The sequence below is a fragment of the Panicum virgatum genome, chromosome 3K, assembly GCF_016808335.1.
Source record: "Panicum virgatum strain AP13 chromosome 3K, P.virgatum_v5, whole genome shotgun sequence".
Lineage (NCBI taxonomy): Eukaryota > Viridiplantae > Streptophyta > Magnoliopsida > Poales > Poaceae > Panicum > Panicum virgatum.
Genome location: NC_053138.1, coordinates 19,667,875 through 19,690,772, shown reverse-complemented (window position 1 = coordinate 19,690,772; position 22,898 = coordinate 19,667,875). Strand labels below are relative to the sequence as shown.

The following is a 22,898-nucleotide window of genomic DNA, read 5'->3' as shown; positions in this document are numbered from 1 at the left end:
GTCCCAGAAGACGGGCGGGCGGCGCCGGCTCGTCGCCCTAAGCAAGGCCGGCGCGGGCGCGCGATCGTGCACGCGCAGGGCTGGAAAAAAACGTTGAGTCGGATGGCTCCAACTCCAACATTCACTTTGCTCGCGTGGCGCCTGGGGGCCTCCCTCCCTGCATGATAGATGCTGCCCTCTCCGGCGAGAAGGCCCCGGTGTCGCTCTCCCCCTCGGGCCCTGGGTCCAGCCACCGGGTGCGGTGCGCGCTATTCGACGAGCAAGGAGGCAGTGACAAGGCCTGCGGGCATGGCGCATAGGGGCCGAGATCTACGGCGGCACAGCCAGTGCCCAGTGATGGCGATGGCTGGGATCTCGGCCGGCAACGTCCAAGCCGGGGCACTGGCGGTGCATTCCCGGCCGGGGATAAGCAAGGAAAATCCTTTATAGGAGAGGAAACCGAATGCGCATGTTGCATGGTCATTGAACTTACACGGTAAGTAAGGCTGTAAGGGTGAGCAACGGACCTCAGGGGCCAGAGGTGTTTGTATCAAGACGGGGATCCTTGAACAATTCTCTCGTCCATGCATTCCTTCAGAAAATTTCGTTTAAAAGAAAACGAGGCCTTGAGCAAAAGAACCGTAGCACAGAGACTCTTGTCTGGACATAATACACAAGCTGCTACCCTGCCCAGTGCCCAGCGAAGAAATAGCATACGATAGACGTGACAGGAGTAAAATTACCAGTTGGAAATTCTAACGGGCAACCTGAGAATGCTGGCTATTAGGACTTTGGGACCAACATGTCAAGTATATGAGACCCTAGTCAATAGTTTTTCAGGTATAAAAAACCATAAACCATCTGTGATTGCTTCAACGAAAAAAAAAAGGTCGCTTCATAGATCATTGTTTAGGCGCTGAAAACATGGAGGAAGAAGTACAATCAAAAGAAATGGAGGCGGGAGGCGGGAACCCAAAGTTTTACTGCATTTTCCAATCGAGTACAGGCTTGTGCTGCTATTCGTACCTTCATCACAGTTACGGCCATGTGAACCAGCAGCCATCGACGCAGATCGTAGGCCTTCACCAGCTAGTGCACTGCCCAAGATACAATGGGCCTGGGCAAATCCCGAAATTTCAATCATCAATCAGAGCTAAGCAATACAATCCAGAGGAAAAGACAAGCTGTCCAATTTTTCCATACAAGTAGCAACCTAGTCCTGAGAGCTGAGGCCCCAATTGTTCCCCTGCTGGTATCTATTATCTCCCTCTCCCTCCTTGTTATTGCTTTCCGGCTCTATTTCTACACTAATGCTGCCTCACGCACCTTGCTTTCATGAGCACTGAAGATGGACATTGAATCGATGAGGTGTGCTTGCTGTGGCCTGAAAGAGGACTGCACCCAGGAATACATAGATAATGTCAAGGGCAACTTTGGAGGGAAATGGCTCTGTGGCTTATGCTCAGAGGCTGTAAGGGATGGACTCGGTAAAGACAGCAGCAGCCAGGATGGAATTGAAGAGGCAATCAAGGCTCATATGGAATTCTGCAGGATTTCGCTGTCAAGCCCAGCGGTCCGGGTAGCTGATGGCATGAAGGAGATGCTCAGGAGGTCAGGGGGCAAGATGAGGCCAGCAACACTGTCAAAGGCACGCCCAGTGTAGCAAGGTAGGTAAGAAGCTTCACAATTGAGGACTGTCAATGAAGATGTTTTTAGTCGCCTTAAGGTGAGTGCATTGATGTGAGAGTCTCTAAATCTACTAAATGTTATCTTCCTATAAGTTTTATATATATATATATATTACGAGGCAGCATGTCAAATGTAAATATGAGCAATCTTATTAATCTGAGGTTTCAAGATTAGTGCATGAATCAAGTGGCATCAACAGGAATACAACTTTTTTGAGACAACATTTGTAGATATTTCATTTTTTTTCTGTTTCCACTTGCTTCTTCCTTTCCATATTTCTTTGTTTTCAAGTCTAGAAAAATCATTTGGTGGCTTGTTTATTTTATTCAATTGGTTCTGATGATTCGTATTCAGAAGCCAATTCTTCCTTTCAGTTCTCGTGGCGTGGAGAGCGAACAGTTATTTTACTCAGTTAATTAGAAGCTTTCTTTTTTTTCTTACATAAAGAAAGTCAACATGAGGATTGAGGAGGCCTGGATAATGAAAGATGTGCATCACATGGTAAAGATATAGTAGCACTGAAGTATATAGGGAAATGTTTAAATTGAGGGCACAAGTGTTCCGAGGATTTGTAAATTTGGAATTTGGTACTATAAGGCATAGTTCAAACGAATGAAAATCCAGTCAGAATAGTATGCAAGCATAACACTTAAATTAGCACTGCTTATAATAGTAAGAATAAACATACTCAAACTTGCCTCAAGCAAGAAGCAACCTCATGATCTGCTTGCACTGACATCCTTAACTATAACTAGAACAGCCCTTGTCCTGCAACCAAATTGTTGTCATTAGCATTTGCAATTTGCATGATCAAAAAAGCCATGGACTCAGAAAAGATAATCAATGGATAGCTATCCCATTTTTTAAAGTGTACAGCTAAGGGCTAATGAATCGCCATGTTTCGAATATTTCAAGGTTTTCGTGCTATCAACTGTATTGAGAAATTATGAATTTAGGTGGACACTAGAATAGTAATTAGTAATTCCATGCACTCCATTCAAAAAGAAGATCAAACTGAAACTAATTTGATCAGATCAAACAAGTTTTTGTTTGCCTAAGAAAAACAAACAACTATATTTTTTATTTGTGGTGTGTACTTTCTTATGATCTTAGAATCTCAAGATATTCACTGAACTTACTGAGCTCATCTAATGATATGCTAGCAGCACTGTCCCCAGATTTAATCAGACGAATCTTGCCTGCACATAGAATAGTTATAAAAAATAAGCCTTTGGCACAATAGAGAGAGACAGAAATAGAGAGATAGTTGGACACTACCATACAAATAAATCATATTTGAATCAGAATCAGAGCTTAATGATTGTTAGTGCATAAAAAACAGTTCTTACTACCGCTGAGTTAACTACAATAACTACTCATACAGAGTTCATTTTGACTAAAAAATGTTACTAGGAAAAGGCTGAAGCTGAATGTTGAATCAGCATACCATCACGTCGTACACATATCTCAGGTATGTTTCTGACTTGATCATTAATGCTGTCATTGTAGACCCTCGTTTCAATATCACCCTCAACATAGACTGCAGAACTGACATAAGGGAAAAGAACAAATATAACAACATTCATGGCGAAAAGGACAAATATAGATGTATCAGAGAGGAAAAGAGGATCTTTTGATCCAAACCACATACTTCTTCACCAGCTTCTGAACAGCATAAGCACCTAGGTGGTCATTATGAACAGCTATTCGATGCCACTGAGCTGGCTTCGGTAAATCCTCGGGCCCAATTACCCTCTGGTCAAACATGCCACCAGTTCCAACGGTAAAAACGGTTACTGTACGCCCATTCCTTAAAATTTTTTGCACAGGCACTTGTCCAACTTTGCCGCAGATGATGGCCTAGCAAGAACCAGAACAGAACTATACATGTAAAATTAGGCTCCTCCAAACCAAAACGAAAGGAATAACTTTTTTTCTTGAACATGAAAGGAATCACTTCAAATAAATATTATAGTATTTCCATTTTATTTATGTTCGATACCCTGTGGACGCCGCGGGATCCCCAGCCCTTTTTGGGATCTACGCTCTGGGGCTGTAGCTCTCTCTTTGAATCTGTATAATCATCGTCAAAGTCCATATCACCCTTCTCATCAAGGTCAGAAAAAGAGACAGTAGAACTCCAAGCTTGAGATTGTCTGCAGAAAACTGCAGAGAGAAAGGTTCAATATAGCTTGTACCTCAGTGCAATTGTATATATCATAGAGTGATTGATCAGTGTATCACAGTTACATATGAGGTGTAGTCTGAAAAAATAATGATGAAACAAATACTACCAGCTGAAATCTTTTGCTGTTGCAAGACCATCCTCAAGCCTTTCAGCAATCCAGTGCTGGCATTACTCATGGTGAATCTACATGAATAGAGAAAAGGAGGTTAGAAGATATAATCACAAATGCAATATTGGGATTTTCTTGCTTCCCTCCTTGAACCTAAAGAAAGCACTAGAGCAATTTTGTTCAAATTCTCACTTTAGCATACTATTCTTCAAAGCTTTTTATGACCTAATGTTAACAGTAAAAAAAGGAACATGACAAAATGATACATCAAGATACCAACTGATCATCTGAACACCATGACTAGAATGATGAGAAATTAGTGCACAGAAGCTAAAAGAAGCTTTAGAACAACTAGATGCACCAAAGTAAACCTTATATATGAATAGTTGAATATTGTGGACAGACTATAAACAACAGAAGACAAAATGGTAAATGTGGAGTTCAATCTTCCTGCTTCGATAAACCTGGTGTAGGTCATTTCTATCCTCAAAGTGATTAAGTGACACATATTTTCATTGAACACTTATTCTTTATCAAAGCATGGACTAATTTTAGGAGTTATGTAACTAATAATGGGAATACATACAATGGCTGACAATCACTGCGTTCGGCAGGCTGGAGCTGGAGGCTGGAGCTGGAATGGTGTGAGAGAAAAATACTGTTGGGCTGGCTGGAGCTGGAGCTGGTGGTTGGAGTGGTGTGAGAGGAAAATACTGTTGGGCTGGAGCAGGGGCTGGCTGCCGAACACAGTGAAAATGAATCCAGTCACTGCTCAGGAGCCATTGTTTATTAAACAATTATGGAGGTAAGACCTGATTGCAAAGTGCTTTATTGCAAGCCTTAACAGTTTCTACTCCGGTTGAACAATATACCTAACACACTATTGACATCCACTTAGTTCCTCCAGCTTTCCGGAGGCAATCCTTCTAATATAAGCTAACACAAATTACACAGATTAAATCTCACTGCAATATCCCTCCAAAAGAAACGGCACAGGCATGTCATCAGACTAGAATCCTGCATTCATTTCCACAGGTTCTCTATCTCTTCTTCTCTGTAATCATCCAGAATCCATGCCCAGTTGTACATTTACATCAAGGCAACCTGGTCACTCAAAACGAAATGTCTACAACCTTATGATGGGATCATGAAAAATAGTCGCAACCACATTATCAAAAAGCGCTTAGACAGCATGCTGGGACTAACATTTACACGAAGGGAACATGCCATAGATCAGATGTCAAGGATAGGCCATTGAGGCATATGAACGAACACCTCTCATGCATGGTGCATAGCAGCTGCCTGCTGTGTCGTGAGCAGGGGCGGACCCAGCATACGACACGGGTGTACGTTTGCAAACAAAATTGAAGTTAGTAGATAATATATTGTAACTGGATGCATATCCGAGTACAAATAATTTTGTCAGGGTTTGGGGTGCTCCGCCTCGAAAAGCGGAAGGAAAGAGAAAGGGAGAACATACCTGGTGGATGCTCGTCGCCGGCAAAGGGCTGGGCGAAGAAGTGACAAATGTCGCCGCCGCTCGCCCAGTCGTCGCTCAACCTGGTAATGGTTTGAGATCCGGACCATAACCACCCCAAATTAGTTACTACTTTGCTCACTGATCGAACCGCACCACACCAAACTACACACCTCAAAAACCGATCCAAACCAATGTTTCAAACCAAACTCAAACCGAACCATATAAGAGTTAGAGTCAATATGCCATATCACAGATCAGAATCAGAAGTACACCTTACAGTAATACATGGTGTTAGGAACACGCAGAATGAGGGGCTAGCAACCAGAGTGCGAGATCGAGCTAGGAATCCATGAGGCTAGCAGGATTCTTATCGATCCATGGGAGAGGGGAGAAGTATCCAGTGGATCTACGGACAGACGGATGGGGAGCTTCACCTTGCAGACGATGTGGAGCTAGTGCCGGAGCAGCAGACCGTAGTTGCGGTGGATGCTGCCGGCCAGCGAGTTCTCCACGAGGAGCACGACGCGGGCGGAGATCCAGAGCTCCAGCTTGAATGGGTCGCAGCTTGAGTACGCCTTGCCGGCAGCCTTCTTAGCGCCCGGCATGTCCTCCTAGTACGCCATGCGCAGCTGCTGCGCTGCTGCCGCCGTTGCTGAGCCGATGAGGACGACGGATGAGATGACGGGATCCATGAGCAAACCAGCCCAGACCGGATTGACCCACTTAAATCATGAATCCAAACCGAACCAATCCATTACCTATCTCAGCCCGATTACCACCAAACTGGTTGGCCCAAATGAAAAAACCAACCCATAAAACTGGTTTTGGCCCAACCCATTAGCAGATTGAGTCGTCGCCGCCAGGGAAGGAAGAGCAAGGACGAGAGAGTCCGAGAGAAGGGAAAGCCGGAGAGGGTTCAAGAAACAGACATAACCTGAGGCCCTGAGCTGAGGGAATCAGATCCTCTGCAGTCGGAACATGATCCTCTGAAGTCGGGGTCGCTGGTGCTCAAAAAAAAAAAAGTCGGGGTCGCTGACTTCACCCTCCAGTCATGCGATATCTGCCGTCCAGCAGGAATCCTACGATGCACCCAGATTGGCTCGCAAGGTGCTCCCTACGCTCGCTCGGCTCTCCTGCCCCAGGCTCGGCTCGGGCCACAGGAGGACGCGCGATAGCCGCGCCCGACGATGGGCTGATTGAGGCGAACAGGACCGGGAGTCCCCGCCGCACGCCGGATTCCTCGCTGCCGGCGTCGCGGACGGCGGGCCGCCCAGCGGCAGCACCCGCGTGGCCACCTCCGCCGGCTGCGCGAACGGCGAGGCGCCTAGCGCCAGCAGCTGCGTGGCCCCTGCGATGGCGGCGCAGTCGGTTGGCCACCCCGCGCAAGCACGCATGGCCATCGGCCGTGCGGACGGCGTGCGGCCCAACGGCAGCTTATCTTGCGAAAGTCAGTCCACGGCGGAGCTCCCAGCGCCAGCAGCAGCGTGCCACCCGTGGCGGCGGCGCGGCCGGCGAGCCGCCCAGCGCCAGCACGGATGGCCACCGGCGGCGGCGGACGGCGTGCGGCCTAGCGGCGGCCTCTAACCATTGCGAATTTGCGATAGTGGAGACAGCTCCCTGAATTGTTTCTGACAATGGTTGGGGAGAAACTCAAAAAACTCTAGCTTCTGCTTGTTTGTGCAGAACGACAATGATTCGAGAGCATGTTTGTGCAGAACTCAAAAACCTCTTGCAAAGCCTTGACACGAAATCAAAAAGTCCTCCCGTCCTCCGGTAGATCCATGGATGGGATGCCGCCGCCGCCGAAGACCGCAACAAACGGAAGGGGCTAGAAAAATAGGGGTCTGGAGGAACAATGGAGGGGATGGGGGAGAAAAGGAATGGGGATTCGACGCTGGAGAGAAGTGAAGAAGATGGCAGCTGGCTACCGCGACGGCGGCGGAGGTCACGGCCGCGACGGCGGCGGAGGTCACAGCCGCGGTCGCGCCGGAGCTCGAGGAGGCGGTGGAGGAGCCAAGAAGCTGCCGCGCGGGCTCGGACCTCCGGGCGTCAGGAACCTCGAGCAGCTTGATGCAGGGGCCAAGGAGCAGTGAGCTGCGACGGCGGCGAAGGTCACGGTGGCAGAGCAGAGCCAGCGAGAAAGAGCCAGCGGCCAGCGTGCAGGAGAGCCGCGAGAAAAAGCCAGCGGCTAGGAGAGCCGCGCGCGAGTGCCAGCACTAGAACATCGTAGGATCACGGGTCCACGGCTGATATCTCGTGACGGTAGAGTACAGTCAAGAAGCCCGACTGCAGGAATCAGATCGCCTGACGTCGGGGCTAGAGACTGCAGTCTGCAGTCACGCCAATCCCACCGCCTGCCAGCAATCCTACGGTGCCTCTCACGATGCGAGCCGAACCAGCGTCGGGAAGGAGAGCCATCGTGAGAGGAGCGAGCCGAACCAGCGTCGGGAAGGAGAGCGTCATCGTGAGAGGCACCGTAGGATTGCTGGCAGGCGGTGGGATCGGCATGACTGCAGACTGCAGTCTCTGGCCCCGACATCAGGCGATCTGGTTCCCACTTTCCATTACTCAGACAGCGCCAAATCTTTGGCAATTACAGACTGAATACAAGGTGGAATGATGTCCAATCTTGGATCATCATCCAAGGAACAGCAGCTACCTAATGCGGCTAGGCTGTGCGCAGCACTGTTTGCCGTCCGACAACGGTGGGTGATCCTCCATTCGTGGAAATTCATGGCTAGTAGACTTCGTAGCTCTGCCACAAGATGCGTCATTGCACTCAAATCATACTCATCAGAGTAGACTGCCTTCACGACTTCCATGGCATCCATCTCAATGATCACCTTGCCAACAACACATTCAAGCGCCGCTTGTGCTCCCTGCATGCAGGCAATAATTTCGGCTTGCATGGGGTTTAGGATAGCCTCCAGTCTACCTCTTCTAGCTGTGACAACATCCCCATCCGAGTCCCGTAGAACGCAGCCCCATCCTCCCGATGCCGATTGGTGATTGAACGCCGCATCGCAATTCACCTTGACGTGGTCTGGAGGTGGCCGCTCCCACTTCTGCGACACTCTGCTGTGAGACGGTCTTGCCGTAGCCTTCTCCTTCTCCTTGCTCGCGGACCAAGCTGCCATATACACCTGGATACCATGAGCCAGGTTATCCGCATCTCTGCCCTTCTCCCCTTCACGGATCTTGTTACGTTCATTCCAGCAGAACCATAGGATTAAGCAGCACTTCAGGCCGGTCTCCTTCTTCATTGCCGTAATCGCCTCTACAACTTCCCTTGCTGAGGTTTTGGCAGCTAGCTGCATTCTTTCATTTTCCAAACCAAGGAACCACCACACCCAGGCCACCGTCTTGCACTGAAAGAACAGGTGAGCTCCATGTTCATCCAGGCGCTGGCACACAACACACTTCGTATCAACTTCCATCCCCTTGCGTTTCAAATTCATACGGAGAGGATGACAGTTATAAGCGAATCTCCATAAGAAATGCTTGATCTTTGGTGCGCACTCGAGGTCCCACAATTTCTTCCACATTGCACTAAAACCCTGATCAGGAGATGAGGCCGAGCCGCCGCCCTTGGAGCTGTGACAGACCCGCCGAGTTAAAACGTTTAATTAAGCGTAACCACCATCATTTGGCGTATTAGCTTAATTAAGTGTAACTTGACATGCTGTTTCCAACCCACAGGCCGATCAAAACACAAAGTATCGCACGAAGGCGAGCGCAGAAGATACCAGCATGATAAAATATTATAAAATAGAAAAATAACATTAAGGCTTTTACAAAACTGTTTTAAATTTAAAATTTGCAAAAAGAAATGACAGCATGGAAGAGAATCTAACTTACAGAGCATTTTTACTAGAGAATAAATAAAACAAACTAAATAATTCGAGAACTACCGAGACGTGAAGATAAGGCGCCACATCGAGCCCACCGATATGACACCTAATTAGCTCCTAAACCTGAAATAGGGTAAACAACAAACTCTGAGCAACTAATACTCAGCAAGACTTACCCGACTATTGGGTATACTTAGCCCACATATCTAGATATGCAAGTCATTTGGCTGGTGGTTTATTTTGCAAAAAAAACATCTAAAAGGTGGATCCTTATTTTCAATATTTTAGCTCCAGGTTCTATATAGATTAACTATAATCTAATATTTGCCTAAACCAACTAGAGCACACATGGTAGAGCAAATATACTATAATTCAAAGTAACTATCATCATAAATGTATAATCTATATTCCATATTGTATCACTACGATGCGGTGCTGCGATCAAGGTGCTCATATCCGAGAGCGACTGGCGGCGAATCGATTTGATTTAACCTTGCAAGGTGGACCTAACCAACACGGCACGCGTATGCCCCGTCGGACCACACGCACCAACCTTTCCCCTCCCCGCCTCGAACTACAGGAACCAGCCCATCGACATATGGTCAGCCGAGCTCAACGTGAGACCACCAAAAGTAAACATATGCATCCCATCTCTCCGCGACTACTCGACTCGCCCCAGGAGTTGGGTGCGGGTTCCTGTACTTTCGAAGAAAAGCAGTACTCGGCTTACCGGTTTCGACTACCTCCTACTCCCGGTATGCGGTTAGTACTGTTCAAACTCAATCACAGGGCTAGACAACGAACGGTCCTTAACCGACACAAACGGGGCTAAACATTCCCCGCCCGGTCTCCAATTCCTTTCCTTTCCTGTATCTTCCAATATTCTATATATTCAATTTATCGAGACATCCTATATCTCGCGAGTAACAGAAAATTACTCGACTCTAAACTATTCTATATCTCGCGAGTAACAGGAAATTACTCGACTCTAAAATATCCTATATCTCGCGAGTAACAGGATATCACTCGACTTCTACCGAGACCTATTAAGTATAGCAGTGCTACTGACCTATACATACTAGTATAAGGCCCAGGAAAACCTAGAGATCATGCAACTAAGGTTTCAAACAACTCCTGAAACGTAATGCACAAGTAATAAGCATACATAGTGATTCATAAATTGAAATAGTAGGACATGCACCGGGGCTTGCCTGAGGGTAACACTAAGTTAGTGTTAATTTTAGTAAGGTCTTGGGCCCTTCCGACCATTGGGCCAGGTCTTCAAGGGTCTTCACAATTCCTTCTCAATCCTGCTTCGCTAGCTCTTGGGCTTCACGGCTACGCCTGTTCCACAGTCACGAGATCGCATGCACCGGAATCTACATGTGTGCATATGCATATGCTATGGGAGAATGCATATATGAATTACATATTTACAAAAATAACCCATAACTGAGGAGAATTGCTAATGATTCGGACCAACTATCCTAACCCTATCCGCTCAGCTGCTGCCACACCGGTCAGACCGGTCCAAATTACCCCAAGCACACTACCGGTTAGACCGGTCCCTCCGACCGGTTAGACCGGTCCTAACCGAGCAATGTCTTAAGTATATATATTGCAAGCTACAGCTACTAGACTCTTTCTTTACTCAATCAACCTCGGGGTGAATTCAGAGAAGTAATACATAGGAAGCTAAAATAATTAGACAACTCTAAGAGATTATTTAAAAGGATAACCTTAATTGATTGGGAAATATGCTAGTTTAGGTACAATTCATAATTAAGTACTAACTTTTCATATAAGAAGCTAGTTCTTATTACTAAAACTATTTTTTAAGTCTACTCATGATGAACTTAACAATTAAAAAGCTACAAACTCACACATCCGGAGACTCCGGGTTTTAGCCCAGATTGTCCGGCACACATTTCTGGAGTATCCGTGCATTCTAATGATGAATAAAAAATTTTTAGCATAATACTACACCGATAAAATATTTTAATTGTACGCGCCAATATCTTTCTCAAACATAAACTAGTTATTATCTAATAAACATACTAGTACACGGATACGTTGATTACCATACTAAACAATGTTTTCTAGACTTGTAACTTTTACAGCAGATTACACATTCCTAAATCGAACTACCGCCTAAATTCCACAATTTTCGGATTAACAGATTGACATAAACAATTTAAATAAACCTAAACACCATTTAAATTCTAACAAGGGTCAAAAAGGACAATTGACAAGAATAAATATTTTTCCCATGTAGATATAGATGCAACCAACCTAACAAAACTAGTTTGATATTTTTACCATTTTTCCTTGATTTGTTAGACAACCTACAAGTTTTTGCTAATTGAATAAAAAAGCTCCCACCGGTCCGACCGGTATATACAACCGGTTAGACCGGTCGGAGACGACAGCCATGACACCGGGCCTTGGCCGGCGGTGCGGCGAGAGGTTCTCGCCGGCGACGAGGCTAGCCAGCAGCAGGGTAGGGCGCGCGCGACGGCCGGGCCAGCGGGGCGGAGCCGGCGCGCACAGCAACGCGGTGCAGGGATGCGCGCGTGCAGCTCGCAACGAGCAACAGCATGGCGATGGCGGCGACACCATGAATCGAGCGTGGAAACTCGCGGAACGCGCAAGAACGAGGAGAGCACGAGCATTAGTGCCTCACCTAGCTTCGATTTGAGCCGGTGGACGAAGAAAATGGTGGCCGGAGCTAGGAGTTCCACGTCGAGGTGGAGCTCGATGGCCATGGATGGCTGGCGGCCGGAGAATCCTTGTTTCCCGGCCGTGCGGCAGTCGGGGCTCATGTCAGAGGGGCTGAGGAGGAAGCTAGAGAGGTGAGGGAGCTTCGGTTGGCGGCGATTTGAAGATGGTGGGGCGGAGGTTGGGGATTTGGCCGGCGGGAGCGAGCTGCTCGAGCTCGCTCGAGGAAGAAGAAGGAGGCCGGGGAGCTGAGCGTGAGAGAGAGAGAGGGGGAAAGTATCAGGCGGCTGACTCGGGATAGGGACGAGGACGTTCGACGCCGGGGATGGCCGACGCGTGGCGTCGCACGCCGGCGACGATGCTCGAAGCGCGGCCACCGGCGCAACCGGTCTGACCGGCCGGCGACACCGGTCCGACCGGTCAGAACATGGGGTGTTACAGGAGCTGTCTTGAAGCAGCTCCTGTCTATACACCTTGTATGCACTTTTAACTGAGAAGAGGCCTTTTTTGTCATAGTGCCAGGCTGCAACATTACTCATACCGCCATGAATTGGAATAGCAACAATCAATTTTGCATCCTCCTCCCAAAAAATTTCCTTCACCATTGCAACATCCCACCAGCCTGAAACTGGATCCATCAACTCCGACACGGAGCGCAAAAGGCACGCCCCCCTTGGAGTGATTGGTTTCCGGGTGCCATCGCGAGGTAGCCATGGGTCGTCCCAAATGTTCAGGCTCTCCCCATCACCCACTCGCCATATCAGCCCCTTCTTCAGTAATTCCACCCCCTTGCAAATGCTTCTCCAAGCATATGATGCCCCACTTCTAACTTTTGCATCCAGAATGTTTTTGCCATTGAAGTACTTAGCCTGGAAAACTTTAGAGCAAAGTGACTCCGGTGTTTGTAGGAACCGCCAGGCTTGCTTACAAAGCATCGCCATATTAAAGCCATGGATGTCCCTGAAACCGAGCCCCCCTTCCTTCTTTGGTTTAATCATGAGCTCCCAATTGACCCAATGAATTTTATGCTTCCCTTCTTGCTGGTTCCACCAATATCTACAGATCATGGCACTAATATGGTCGCACAGAGTTTTTGTGATATCAAAACACCCCATAGCGAACGTCGGGATGGCCTGTGCAATAGCCTTGATAAGAATCTCCTTCCCAGCCCATGACAGAAATTTTTCTTTCCATCCTTGTATTCTCTTCCACACTCTATCCTTCAAGTATTCAAAGATTTTTGTTCTTGAGCTGCCCACGAACACAGGGAGACCCAAGTATCTTTCATTCATTGTTTCCTTCGCAATTTCCAGGATATTCTTTACCTCACTCCTCCTTTCCTCTTCAGTATTCCTGCTAAAAAGGATTGCTGATTTCGACTTGTTAATCATCTGCCCCGAACACTGCTCATACACCTCCAGGATGTGACGAAGGTGACTAGCATCCTCCCCCTTTGCGCGAATCAAAATCAAGCTGTCATCGGCAAAGAGAAGGTGAGAAATACTAGGAGCTGCCCTGCAGATTCTAACTCCAGCGATCAGGCCATCCTCTTCAGATTTGTGCAGTAGGGCTGAAAAACCTTCGGTGCATAGAAGGAATAGATAAGGTGACAAAGGGTCACCCTGGCGCAATCCCCTCTCTGGGCGGAAACTCTCAGATAGCTCTCCATTTACCTTAATGCGGTAGGTGACAGTTGTCACACACGTCATAATGAGTTGCACCCATAGTTCACAAAACCCCAGTCTCCTCATCATCGCTTCCAAAAATCCCCATTAGACACGATCATATGCCTTGCTCATATCAAGTTTTATTGCAGCATAGCCCACATTCCCCTTCCTCTGGTTAAGCAAAAAGTGAGTCATCTCATAAGCGATCAGTATATTATCAGAGATTAAGCGGCCAGGTACAAAAGCACTTTGATTTGGTGTAATCACATCAGGTAGAATGCTTTTCAATCTATTAGCCAGAACTTTCGAGATTACCTTGTACACCACGTTGCAAAGGCTTATCGGACGTAAGTCCGTTACTTTTTCAGGACACTGCACCTTCGGGATTAAGGCAATGGTAGTATCATTCCAATGTGCTGGCGTATCACCCCCATTCAAGACCCCAAGAACCTCTTGAGTTATCTCAGGACCCACAATCTCCCAGAACTGTTTGTAAAAAACAGCGGGCATACCATCGGGGCCTGGCGCTTTCAAATCACCAATAGCATCCAGCGCCCTTTTCACTTCTTCAGGCGAGAAGTTCCTAGTGAGCTCATGATTCATCTCCGCAGTTACTTTGGGGGACACAACTTCAAGGAGATGTTGTATGTCCCCCACAGTACCCGCCCTGAAAAGCTGCATAAAATGGTTAGCAATAAAACCCTGCTTCTCTACTTCCTCCGACACCCAACCCCCATCCTCCTTTTTTAACCTACCAATTTTGTTTCTCCTTCTCCTCTCCTTACACCAATTATGAAAAAAAGAAGTATTTCTATCCCCCTTCTCCAGCCAATTTACATGGGCCCTTTGTTTCCAGTAAATGTCAACTTGCTCCTCAAGTTTATCCAGGCGATAAGAGAGAACCGCCTCTCTCTGAACCGTGATATCCGAAATGGGGAGCCTCCTGCATTGTTCAATTTCTTTTCTAAGTTTTTTCAACCTCTTCTCAAGATCCCCCAATACATTACCACTCCAAGAATGTAGACTACGAGCCACGTTTTTTATCTTCCCCATCACCGACCCTCCTCCAGCTCCGTGCTCCTCCCAGGCCTCCCTTATAACACTCACACATATCCCCCCAGCCCTGCAGACGGCTGCTTCCCCCTTGCCGCCCTCTTCTCCTCCACCACCACCGGAATCGATCCGAGCCTGATATGTTTAATCTTTTGGAGACCACAATAGAGCGACTCCACAGCAGCAGCATTAACGATAGATTTGGAGATGCACATATAAGAGACCGATTTAATTTGATGAATGAAAAGAGAAACTGAAAAAAGAAGTATATCCTAACATTTAGCCTTATTTTCTGAAAAGTGGAACGTTTAGCCTTATTATTTTGTGCTTTTTTAGCTAGTGTGACAAAGCAGCTTGCTAGCTAAGAAAAGATTCTAGCCTCCCGCTATATTATATTTTAGCTAGTGGATACATATCAAATCCTCATTGTGATAACCCTGAGCACATTCATCCAGCAATTCACACTCTTACATGTGGTTTCAGTTCTTTTTCTCTTTTCTGTAAACAATGTGTATCCAGCTTATACATATCCTTACAAACCATGCCTCTCAAAGCATGCAAAGGAAACTGAATCATCTCATGTTTACAAACATGAAGCCTGAGCTACCAACAGAGAGCTAATGTTTTCGCATGTCAGGCCAACAGGTTGTCAGTATCTCTCACTCATAAAACTACAGATAAATGGACTTGCATCTTCAAGCAGCATCAGTATCGCCTGTGGATTTCTTGTATTCAGGCTTGAGCTCATGCGTCCCCTGGTTCGGTCCTCGTTTGTTGTATACACAGAGATCATTCAGTATCTCCTTCAGGAATTGCTGCGCAAAGTTGAGGACAAACGATAACTGCATGAGCTCTCAGAGGACAACAAACGAAAAATCCATAATTGAAATATGTTTGTCATAGCATATGCATTTCCTTACAAAAATACAAAAGATCCCAGAAAAATACCTCCGGCTGGTCAGTTTCTTGCACTAGCGCCTTTAGTGCCCAATTAGGCTGCCTTTCAAAAAGCTTGAATATAATATTTTCCATTTCCGTGCGATCCCTACGAGTTCTTTTGACATCAGATGGTTTGGCTGGTGTTTGCTTCTTCTTCTCCTGACAAGCAAAAAATGTGCAGGTCATGAGAAGCTATAGTTGATATTTGATAGTCCAAGATGAAGAGACTGATGGCATGATTGAGATTGACAATGTGATGGAAGATCAAAAGGAAGCTTAAATTCAACAATACAAACTGTTTCCCAAGCATCCACCATATAGGTAACATAAAAATATTGATCTCCCTCATTAAGGACAACAGCAAAATGTATAATTTCTAAGCTGTTGAAGTGCAATACGAAATTACCTTTGAACCAGAAGGTATTAGACCGACCATGCCGGGCATTGGTCTCATGCTCATGCCGTGGTCATTGTCAAGTACCTACAAGGTATCAATACAAGGGTAAACCACAATACTTCAGAAGATCTCATAATAATGAAGTACAACCATCAAACCACTCCACCTGCACTTGTCTGGATTTAACCATATATTTCTGTGTTCTTTCACGGCATAACTTTCCATAGTTCACCAAATTATCACTGTGTGGTTCCATGTCAAATTTATGCTCAACTTTTCCTTCACATGAAAGTTTCCCTGCAACAAATAGGGCACTATTGGAAGAACCCAAAAATCATTCAAGAATCAAAAACCAGAATGGCTGGAAAATTGTAACTTCCCAAACTGGTTACAAGCAGTAAACCTGCATGCGAACAGTTACTAGTAACACCTACCTGATGCCAGCTGATTATTTAAAAAAGAAAAATAATTAAATCAATCTGGAAACAGTTAGCTCAGATAACTTTAACTGTTTGAGTGAAAAACAAATGACCTCATTTTCCTATTTCTTTCTATACAACTTTCTTAGAAGATAAGTAAACATGCATAGATTATGTGAAAGATTCTGAGCATCAGCGTGAATTCCCTATAGCATACATAGAAACCTACTGTGAACCAAATAATCAAGATATATTATAAAACATAATAACGGCTTAGCCACATTTTTGTTAGACAAATGGTAGTTGCGCGTATGCATTAATGCATAAATCACTACAACACAAAAGGTAATAAAAAGGGGAGAAGTTTGATGAATTTCTATCCCACAAGAATATTTCGAAAATGCAGCCGTAGCATTCTTGTAGAAAATGTGCAATACTAAACATATGCCATACACATAAATAGTTTGGCATACTTGACTGTTTCCACAAGATTACAATTGTACATGTGCCAAAACAACATCACTGTCTAATTATAATCATATAGGTACAACAAAGAGTTAATTGACATCTTACATGCAAGAACAAAGGCAAATCATGTCTATCTGAACAGTAAACTTTGTCTCCAATCATCCACAGAGAAGTGTGCAGTAAAGCAGTGTAAAGCTGACGAGGTGTGAATTTGGATCCTACCTTGGTTAGATTCCGAGAAAACACACATGGGCACGAAATCTTGGAACATGTTCAAAGAGTAGCTTTTAGGTGTATTGCCAGTGTTAGTTTGAGCCAACTCCATCTTGAACTGTAATTCCAATAGCATGATGAAGTTCAATAATAGGCCCCAAAAGCAAGAGATGATGAATGAGAAACAAACACAGAATGAGCAGATATAACACCAGGGAACGCCTGCTACAGGCAACAGCTATTCAAATTAAACATCTAAGGATTTGTAATCACTCAATGCAATTTGCAACAAGACTGGAGTACTGTTCATAGTGTATGTAAACTGCAGAGACTACACTATCAGCTCAAATGGGAACACTTGCTTTGCTTGAATATCAATTTAATTCGTGCCACCTCCTACAACAAACTACAGTCGATTCCACCTCTTGGTCTTCCTGCCAAATATACAGTTCATCTGGGTACTCAAAACCAATCCTGGAATCTGAAAGCAAATTTACAGCTCCCCGCTCCAGTGCTTAAACCTATGCACATTTTTCTCCTGCCCTAGAGTGTCCAAGTACAAACACCTAAATCATGCGATTCACTCAATCAGGCACGCGATTTGTTCAAGTATGCGCTTTCAGTGTGGCGGCCAGTTAGCCAACCACAACAATTTCACGAATTCCCCATCCAGTTTGCTCGAGCATATTCTACAAGTCAAACTTGAAGCACAGAGGGCGGAGGGGACGACTGAGGTGGCTTGCCTGGAGGGAAGGCTCTTGCTGCTCTTCGCCGCTGGGCAGGTCGAGGGAGAGGACGACCTTGGCGACGACGGGGTTGGGGTTGGCGGCGTCGGAGGAGGACGAGGCGGAGGCGGCCTGCCAGGCGCGGGAGACGACCGGGGGGCACTTCATGAGCCACACAGAGCGGTCGGCCCGCGCCGTCTCCAGGTACTTGGCTTCCTCGCCCATCGGGTCGTCCCGCCGCCGCGGCGCGATCCCCGATCCGCAAGCGCAAGGCCCTCGCTGTTCCTCAGAGGTCAGGACTGGGAGGCGGGGCGAGCGGCGGCGCTAGGGCTCGGGCTCGGCGCGCGACGGCCGATCTGACACTGCGGAGAACGAAGGCGGAAAGCTCGGGGCTAGGGCTCGGAGAGCGGAGTGGTAGGTCAACAACTCGGCGGGGCCTACATGTCCGCGTCAGGTTCATTCGCGGAACCCACTGGTAGTGATCGGTGCCTGAGAGCGAAGGAACGAGCGAGACCGCGGAGAACGGCGTGACACGGCACGGCGGCCGCTGACATGTGGGCATGTGGCCGCGGCTGGCCGGGGTGGGTGTGGGTGCGCACACGGTTGGATTAGACTCGAGCGAGGTCGTTAGCAAATACCAAGGCCGAGCCGCGCGTGCGCGCGCGCGCACGCGATGGCCGATGGGGCCGGTGTGCAGAAGCACGGCAGTTTGGCACGCGGTCGGCAGCCTCAGCTGTCAGCTCCGGCTTGAAGCAGCACGAATCATACATCTGCACGCTTTTTCGGAACAAAAGAATTGCGTCGGCACATGCTCTGCTTGATGGCCTAAAGATGTTTGGAGGAGGAATCTTGCTCCCTGGGTTTCCCCGGATCCGGACCTGGCTATCCGGGCAGGTGACAGGTCGAGATAGGACTATTTTTCCCGCTGCCACAGCAACCGATCACGGCGGATCCTCCGCGCTCCAGGTTTGCATGCGCTGTGTTTACATGCGAAAATTTTACGAAAAGTGTTCCTAAAAATCATTGTAGTATTTTTCGTTTTTATGTGGTAAATATTGTCCTACCATGGTATAACTAGGCTCAAAAGATTCATCTCGCAACGTACATCCAAACTGTGCAATAAATTATTTTGTTTACCCACATTTAGTGTTATATGCATACGTCATTTGCTATATTTAATATTTCGATGTGATTTCGATGTGACGAAAAGTTTAGAAACTTTGGAGTAACTAAACACAGCCATGGTGCCGCGGTGCCGCCACCACTTGCGGCATGCGTTTAATGCTGCTGGCGAGCGGCGCAACAGCGGCAGCCAATCGGCAGCGAGCAGGGGCAGATCTAGCGTGGGGGCTCAAGCCCCCCTACCCCCAGAAACTCCATGGAAAGTATAGGCAAGAAGGAGGGAGAAGAAGGGGAAAGAAAGGAGGGAGGAAGAAGAAAAGGGGGCTGGAGGAAGAAGAAAAGGGGGCTGGAGGAAGAAAAAGAGAGATGAGTCCCCCCAAAGAGCAAATCTTGGATCCGCCACTGGCAACGAGTGGCACAGCAGCGCAGCGAATGGGAGCAGCCCCGCGCGTGCCTCCGCCCGCTTGCGTCGGCGTCTGGCGATACGTTCGCTTACTTCTCTCTCCTATTTTCTCTCACACACCTAGGATTCCGCCGGTTCCCCGTTCACTATAAAGTCATTCACAGTGTTTGGCACCCATCAAAATGCTAGGGATAACCACCTCATGCCTTAGTAAAGTTTGCCTTTTCTCTCTAACGTTTAGCACACTTTCTCCTACCAAAATCTGGGGCCCGCAACAAATAAAAGGAGGAAAGAAGTTACTGCAGTTGGGCGGGAGGCCAATGGCAATGGAAGATGAAAGAAAAAGCACAAGTCCCATCAATGCTGCCGCAGTAATATTACTTCTTTATTCTAGAGCACCGGGAGCTTATTTTTGCACCGCAGCTAAGCCTTTAGCTCTAACACCTATCCACCCCGTTCGGCTGGTGGACAGCCTCCAGCCTCTACAGTATTTTCCTCTCACACAACTCCAGGTCCAGCCTCCAGCCACCAGCCAGGCAACAGTGTTTTTCTCTCACACAACTCCAGCTCCAGCCTCCAGCTCCAGCCTGCCGAACAGGGTGAACTTTTTCAACGTTTGGCAATACCTTAGCACCTCAAAAGATTCTCTTAGCACTCTGTTTTCTTCAACACTAGAGCTGCCCTAATATTTGCTCTTAGGCCTTGTTTAGTTCCCACCCCGTAAACACAAAAATACAAAATTTTGTAAAGAAATCTTACTAATTTGAAGTACTAAATGAAGTCTATTTACAAAACTTTTTACATGGATGGACTGTAAATCACGAGACGAATCTAATGAACCTATTTAATCCATAATTTGCAACAGTAATGCTACAGTAACCATCCGTTAATTATTGATTAATCATGGATTAATTAGCATCATTAGATTCATCTCGCGATTTACAACCCAACTGTATAAAAAAGTTTTGTAAATACACTTCATTTAGTACTTCAAAATTGGTAAAATTGCCTCGAAATTTTTTTGTCTTTACACGCCGACGAACTAAACACGGCGTTAGTAAAAAGAGGCCCGCGGATGGCGCTCACCTGACACTGCGCCCCGAAGGCGCGACAAAGGCGGTGCCGAAATCTAGAACTGTGGAGCCCAACAACACACCCGGGGCCCCACGACCGGAGGCCTGGGCGTCGGCTTCGTGGCACGCCCTCTACCACGTGGATCAAGCGTGCGCCAACTGCCTGCAAAGAGCTGAGCTGCTGCGCCGATCCGTTATCCTTTTCCCACTTGATCCGTATCCATCTCAGCTTCAAACCCCGGCGCCGGCGGACCCCGAGGGAAGGAGCACCGGTGCTTTAGGGCGTCCCCAATGCTAATAAATAGCACTAATTACGTGGTTAGAAATGAGAGATAAAAGAAAAAACTATTTTATACTATTAGATTCATACACTCCTCTCATATGTTTTTGGGCTACGTGAAATATATCAGCTATTTGTTCATCGCTAATGACTACTCTCATTCTCTTATTTTTTTTCATTGCCACATCAAATTTAGCGAGCTAAACAGCTAAACATTGCGAACTCCTTGCTGTCACCGTACATGGTTTGCCATGTCCGCACGAGTGCACGGGCACTGCGGCGGCAGACAGGCTGCCAGCTTGCTTGACAAGTCCACCACTATACTTATTGGTTATTACTGCGATGCTTATCTCGCGGCAAAGCTCGAGCTTTACCCGAGCCCTACGATTCCAGACGATCATCACGCCAACACTGTTTCAGGGGCATTATACTACGTTATCGTCGCGTTAATGCGCATCCAAATCCAAGCTGAATTCGTTGCCTCTCCTCTCCGCTCCCGTTGTTTTCCCGCGTCCAAAGCTTGTGGCCTCGGCGACTGACGGCGCCCGGACGGCGAATCGGATCGAAATCGAATCGACATCGACCCCAGCTGGTGGGGCCCCGCAGCACCCGCCATTGGCCGGCGCGCTGGCGGAGGCGGAGAGCGTGTATAAACAGGGGAGCCTCTCCCACCCGGCGAAAGCGAACGCCGAGATCTTTAGCGCTCATCCATTCCCCCTCCATAAGCAGAACTACTAGCCAGCCGCTCTCGTCTCCACCCGCAGGTTGCGGAGGCCAAGTTGCAGGGAGGGCGGAGAAACAAACTAGAAAGGATGGGGCAGCAGCAGCAGGTGGTGATAGTCGGGGAGGAGCACTGCGGCGGGGAGGACCGGGAGCTGACGGTGCGGAAGACGACGCTATTCACGCCGGGGGACGGGCTGGAGGCGTACGACCACCGGACGGGGGCGCTGGCGTTCCGCGTGGAGACCTACGGGCGCGGCGGGGCGTGCGGGGGCGGGGCCGCGGCGGGGGACCTCGCGCTGCTGGACGCCGAGGGGGAGCCCGTGCTCACGGTGCGCCGCCGCCGCCCCAGCCTGCACAACCGCTGGGACGGCTTCCTCGGGGACGGCGCCGCCGCGGGCGGGGGCGGCCACCAGAAGCCCCTCTTCTCCGCGCGCCGCTCCTCCATCCTCGGGGCCGGGACCGGCGCCGCCGCCGTCCTCGTCGACCTCCTCGCGCCCGGCGCCACCGGGGAGTTCCACGTCGACGGGTCCTTCCCGCGCCGGTGCTGCCGCGTCGTGGCCTCCGCCAGGGCCTGGGGCGGCGCCGACGGCGAGGCGGAGGAGGACGTGGTGGTGGCGGAGGTGCGGCGGAAGGTGGACGAGGACGCGCACGTGGTGATGGGGCGGGACGTGTTCGTGCTCTGGGTGCGCGCCGGCTTCGACGCCGCCTTCGCCATGGGGATCGTCCTCGTGCTCGACCGGATCACCGGGGACGAGGTCGACGGAGATCTAGGAGAGGACCCCCTCGAGGCCACCTCGCCGGCGTAAGCTTTGCCTGGAGCTCCCGCTCGCGTGCTCCGCCTCTGCGTGATGTAGTAGCACACTTTACAAATACTACTACTTCTTTGGTGCTTCGTCTTCTTCGTCCAAGTTTGGATTTCTCATCTCTGGCTTGTGAATCGAGCTTGTTGTACCTTTGAGCATGATGTGAATTATCCTTTGACGATTCGGTGGCCTCATTTTTCTTACATTTTCTTGACCTTGGATCGCCTCGAAGAAATAGTCGCATCACGATTTTCTGGTGGGTGATCCACCCGAGTTGCCTCCATCCGAGGTCAAAGGGTGGAAACCCTGCTTGTGGCAGTGAAGTGAAGCTGGCTCTTGAAGTGTCGAGCCGAGAAAATGAACGGTCTTTTTACGTGGGTGGCAATGAACGGGCTGCACAAATGCTGTCGACGGCAGCATCGCGTCCCTTTCCCCTTTCCGCTATGAACTGGGCAGATGAGACGAGACGAGACAAGACAATTGACGCTCGAGAAAGCTGGAATTTTCTTTTCCTTTAGAGAGAGTAAGTATATACAAATAGCAACATCAACATATCCCGTCCAAAAGCGTAGTGATGCTAATCACTAGCGTATCAGAGG

General features: G+C 48.1%; 3 protein-coding genes and 1 long non-coding RNA gene across 8 annotated transcripts; 2 read left to right on the top strand and 2 right to left on the bottom strand.

The window, feature by feature from the left end:
* Positions 1–725: 725 nt before the first annotated feature.
* LOC120698173 (single-stranded DNA-binding protein, mitochondrial-like) lies at positions 726–6,445 on the bottom strand. 5 transcript variants are annotated; one of them, XR_005684738.1, is made up of 10 exons: positions 6,303–6,445; positions 5,446–5,520; positions 3,963–4,039; positions 3,671–3,834; positions 3,320–3,528; positions 3,116–3,216; positions 2,808–2,867; positions 2,367–2,436; positions 1,006–1,096; positions 823–895 (listed from the first exon to the last, which is right to left on the bottom strand). XR_005684738.1 is itself a non-coding variant. In XM_039981703.1 (8 exons), the coding sequence occupies exons 3-8, from the start codon at positions 4,030–4,032 to the stop codon at positions 2,420–2,422; spliced, it is 621 nt and encodes a 206-aa protein (XP_039837637.1). In that variant the 5' UTR covers positions 4,033–4,039; positions 5,446–5,520; positions 6,303–6,445; the 3' UTR covers positions 2,168–2,419. The 5 variants fall into 5 exon arrangements, 2 of the variants coding, with proteins under 2 accessions (XP_039837637.1, XP_039837638.1); XR_005684737.1 differs by having other exon boundaries at positions 726–1,374; XR_005684736.1 differs by having other exon boundaries at positions 726–1,096.
* Positions 1,280–4,796, top strand: LOC120698175. Its single transcript, XR_005684739.1, has 2 exons — positions 1,280–1,705; positions 4,580–4,796. It is a non-coding gene; the product is annotated as an uncharacterized LOC120698175 (long non-coding RNA).
* An 8,715-nt stretch (positions 6,446–15,160) lies between the features above and the next one.
* Positions 15,161–18,355, bottom strand: LOC120698172 (general transcription factor IIF subunit 2-like). The gene is made up of 6 exons (XM_039981702.1): positions 17,914–18,355; positions 17,180–17,288; positions 16,237–16,367; positions 16,080–16,154; positions 15,683–15,832; positions 15,161–15,549 (listed from the first exon to the last, which is right to left on the bottom strand). Exons 1-6 carry the CDS (start codon positions 18,118–18,120, stop codon positions 15,430–15,432), a joined length of 792 nt encoding a protein of 263 aa, XP_039837636.1. The 5' UTR covers positions 18,121–18,355; the 3' UTR covers positions 15,161–15,429.
* Positions 18,356–21,429: 3,074 nt separating this feature from the next.
* On the top strand, positions 21,430–22,493 carry LOC120698171 (protein LURP-one-related 5-like). Its single transcript, XM_039981701.1, has one exon. It carries the CDS (start codon positions 21,586–21,588, stop codon positions 22,300–22,302), a length of 717 nt encoding a protein of 238 aa, XP_039837635.1. The 5' UTR covers positions 21,430–21,585; the 3' UTR covers positions 22,303–22,493.
* Positions 22,494–22,898: the final 405 nt, after the last annotated feature.

Coding starts and splice junctions, on each gene's coding strand:
- LOC120698172 (XM_039981702.1), bottom strand. CDS start 18,120: ATGGGCGAGGAAGCCAAGTACCTGGAGACGGCGCGGGCCGACCGCTCT. Junction 17,289..17,913: donor AGCAAGAGCCTTCCCTCCAG/GCAAGCCACCTC, acceptor TTGGAATTACAG/TTCAAGATGGAGTTGGCTCA. Junction 15,833..16,079: donor TAATACCTTCTGGTTCAAAG/GTAATTTCGTAT, acceptor TTTGCTTGTCAG/GAGAAGAAGAAGCAAACACC.
- LOC120698171 (XM_039981701.1), top strand. CDS start 21,586: ATGGGGCAGCAGCAGCAGGTGGTGATAGTCGGGGAGGAGCACTGCGGC.
- LOC120698173 (XM_039981703.1), bottom strand. CDS start 4,032: ATGAGTAATGCCAGCACTGGATTGCTGAAAGGCTTGAGGATGGTCTTG. Junction 3,835..3,962: donor ACAGCAAAAGATTTCAGCTG/GTAGTATTTGTT, acceptor TTCTCTCTGCAG/TTTTCTGCAGACAATCTCAA. Junction 2,868..3,115: donor GATATGTGTACGACGTGATG/GTATGCTGATTC, acceptor TTCTATGTGCAG/GCAAGATTCGTCTGATTAAA.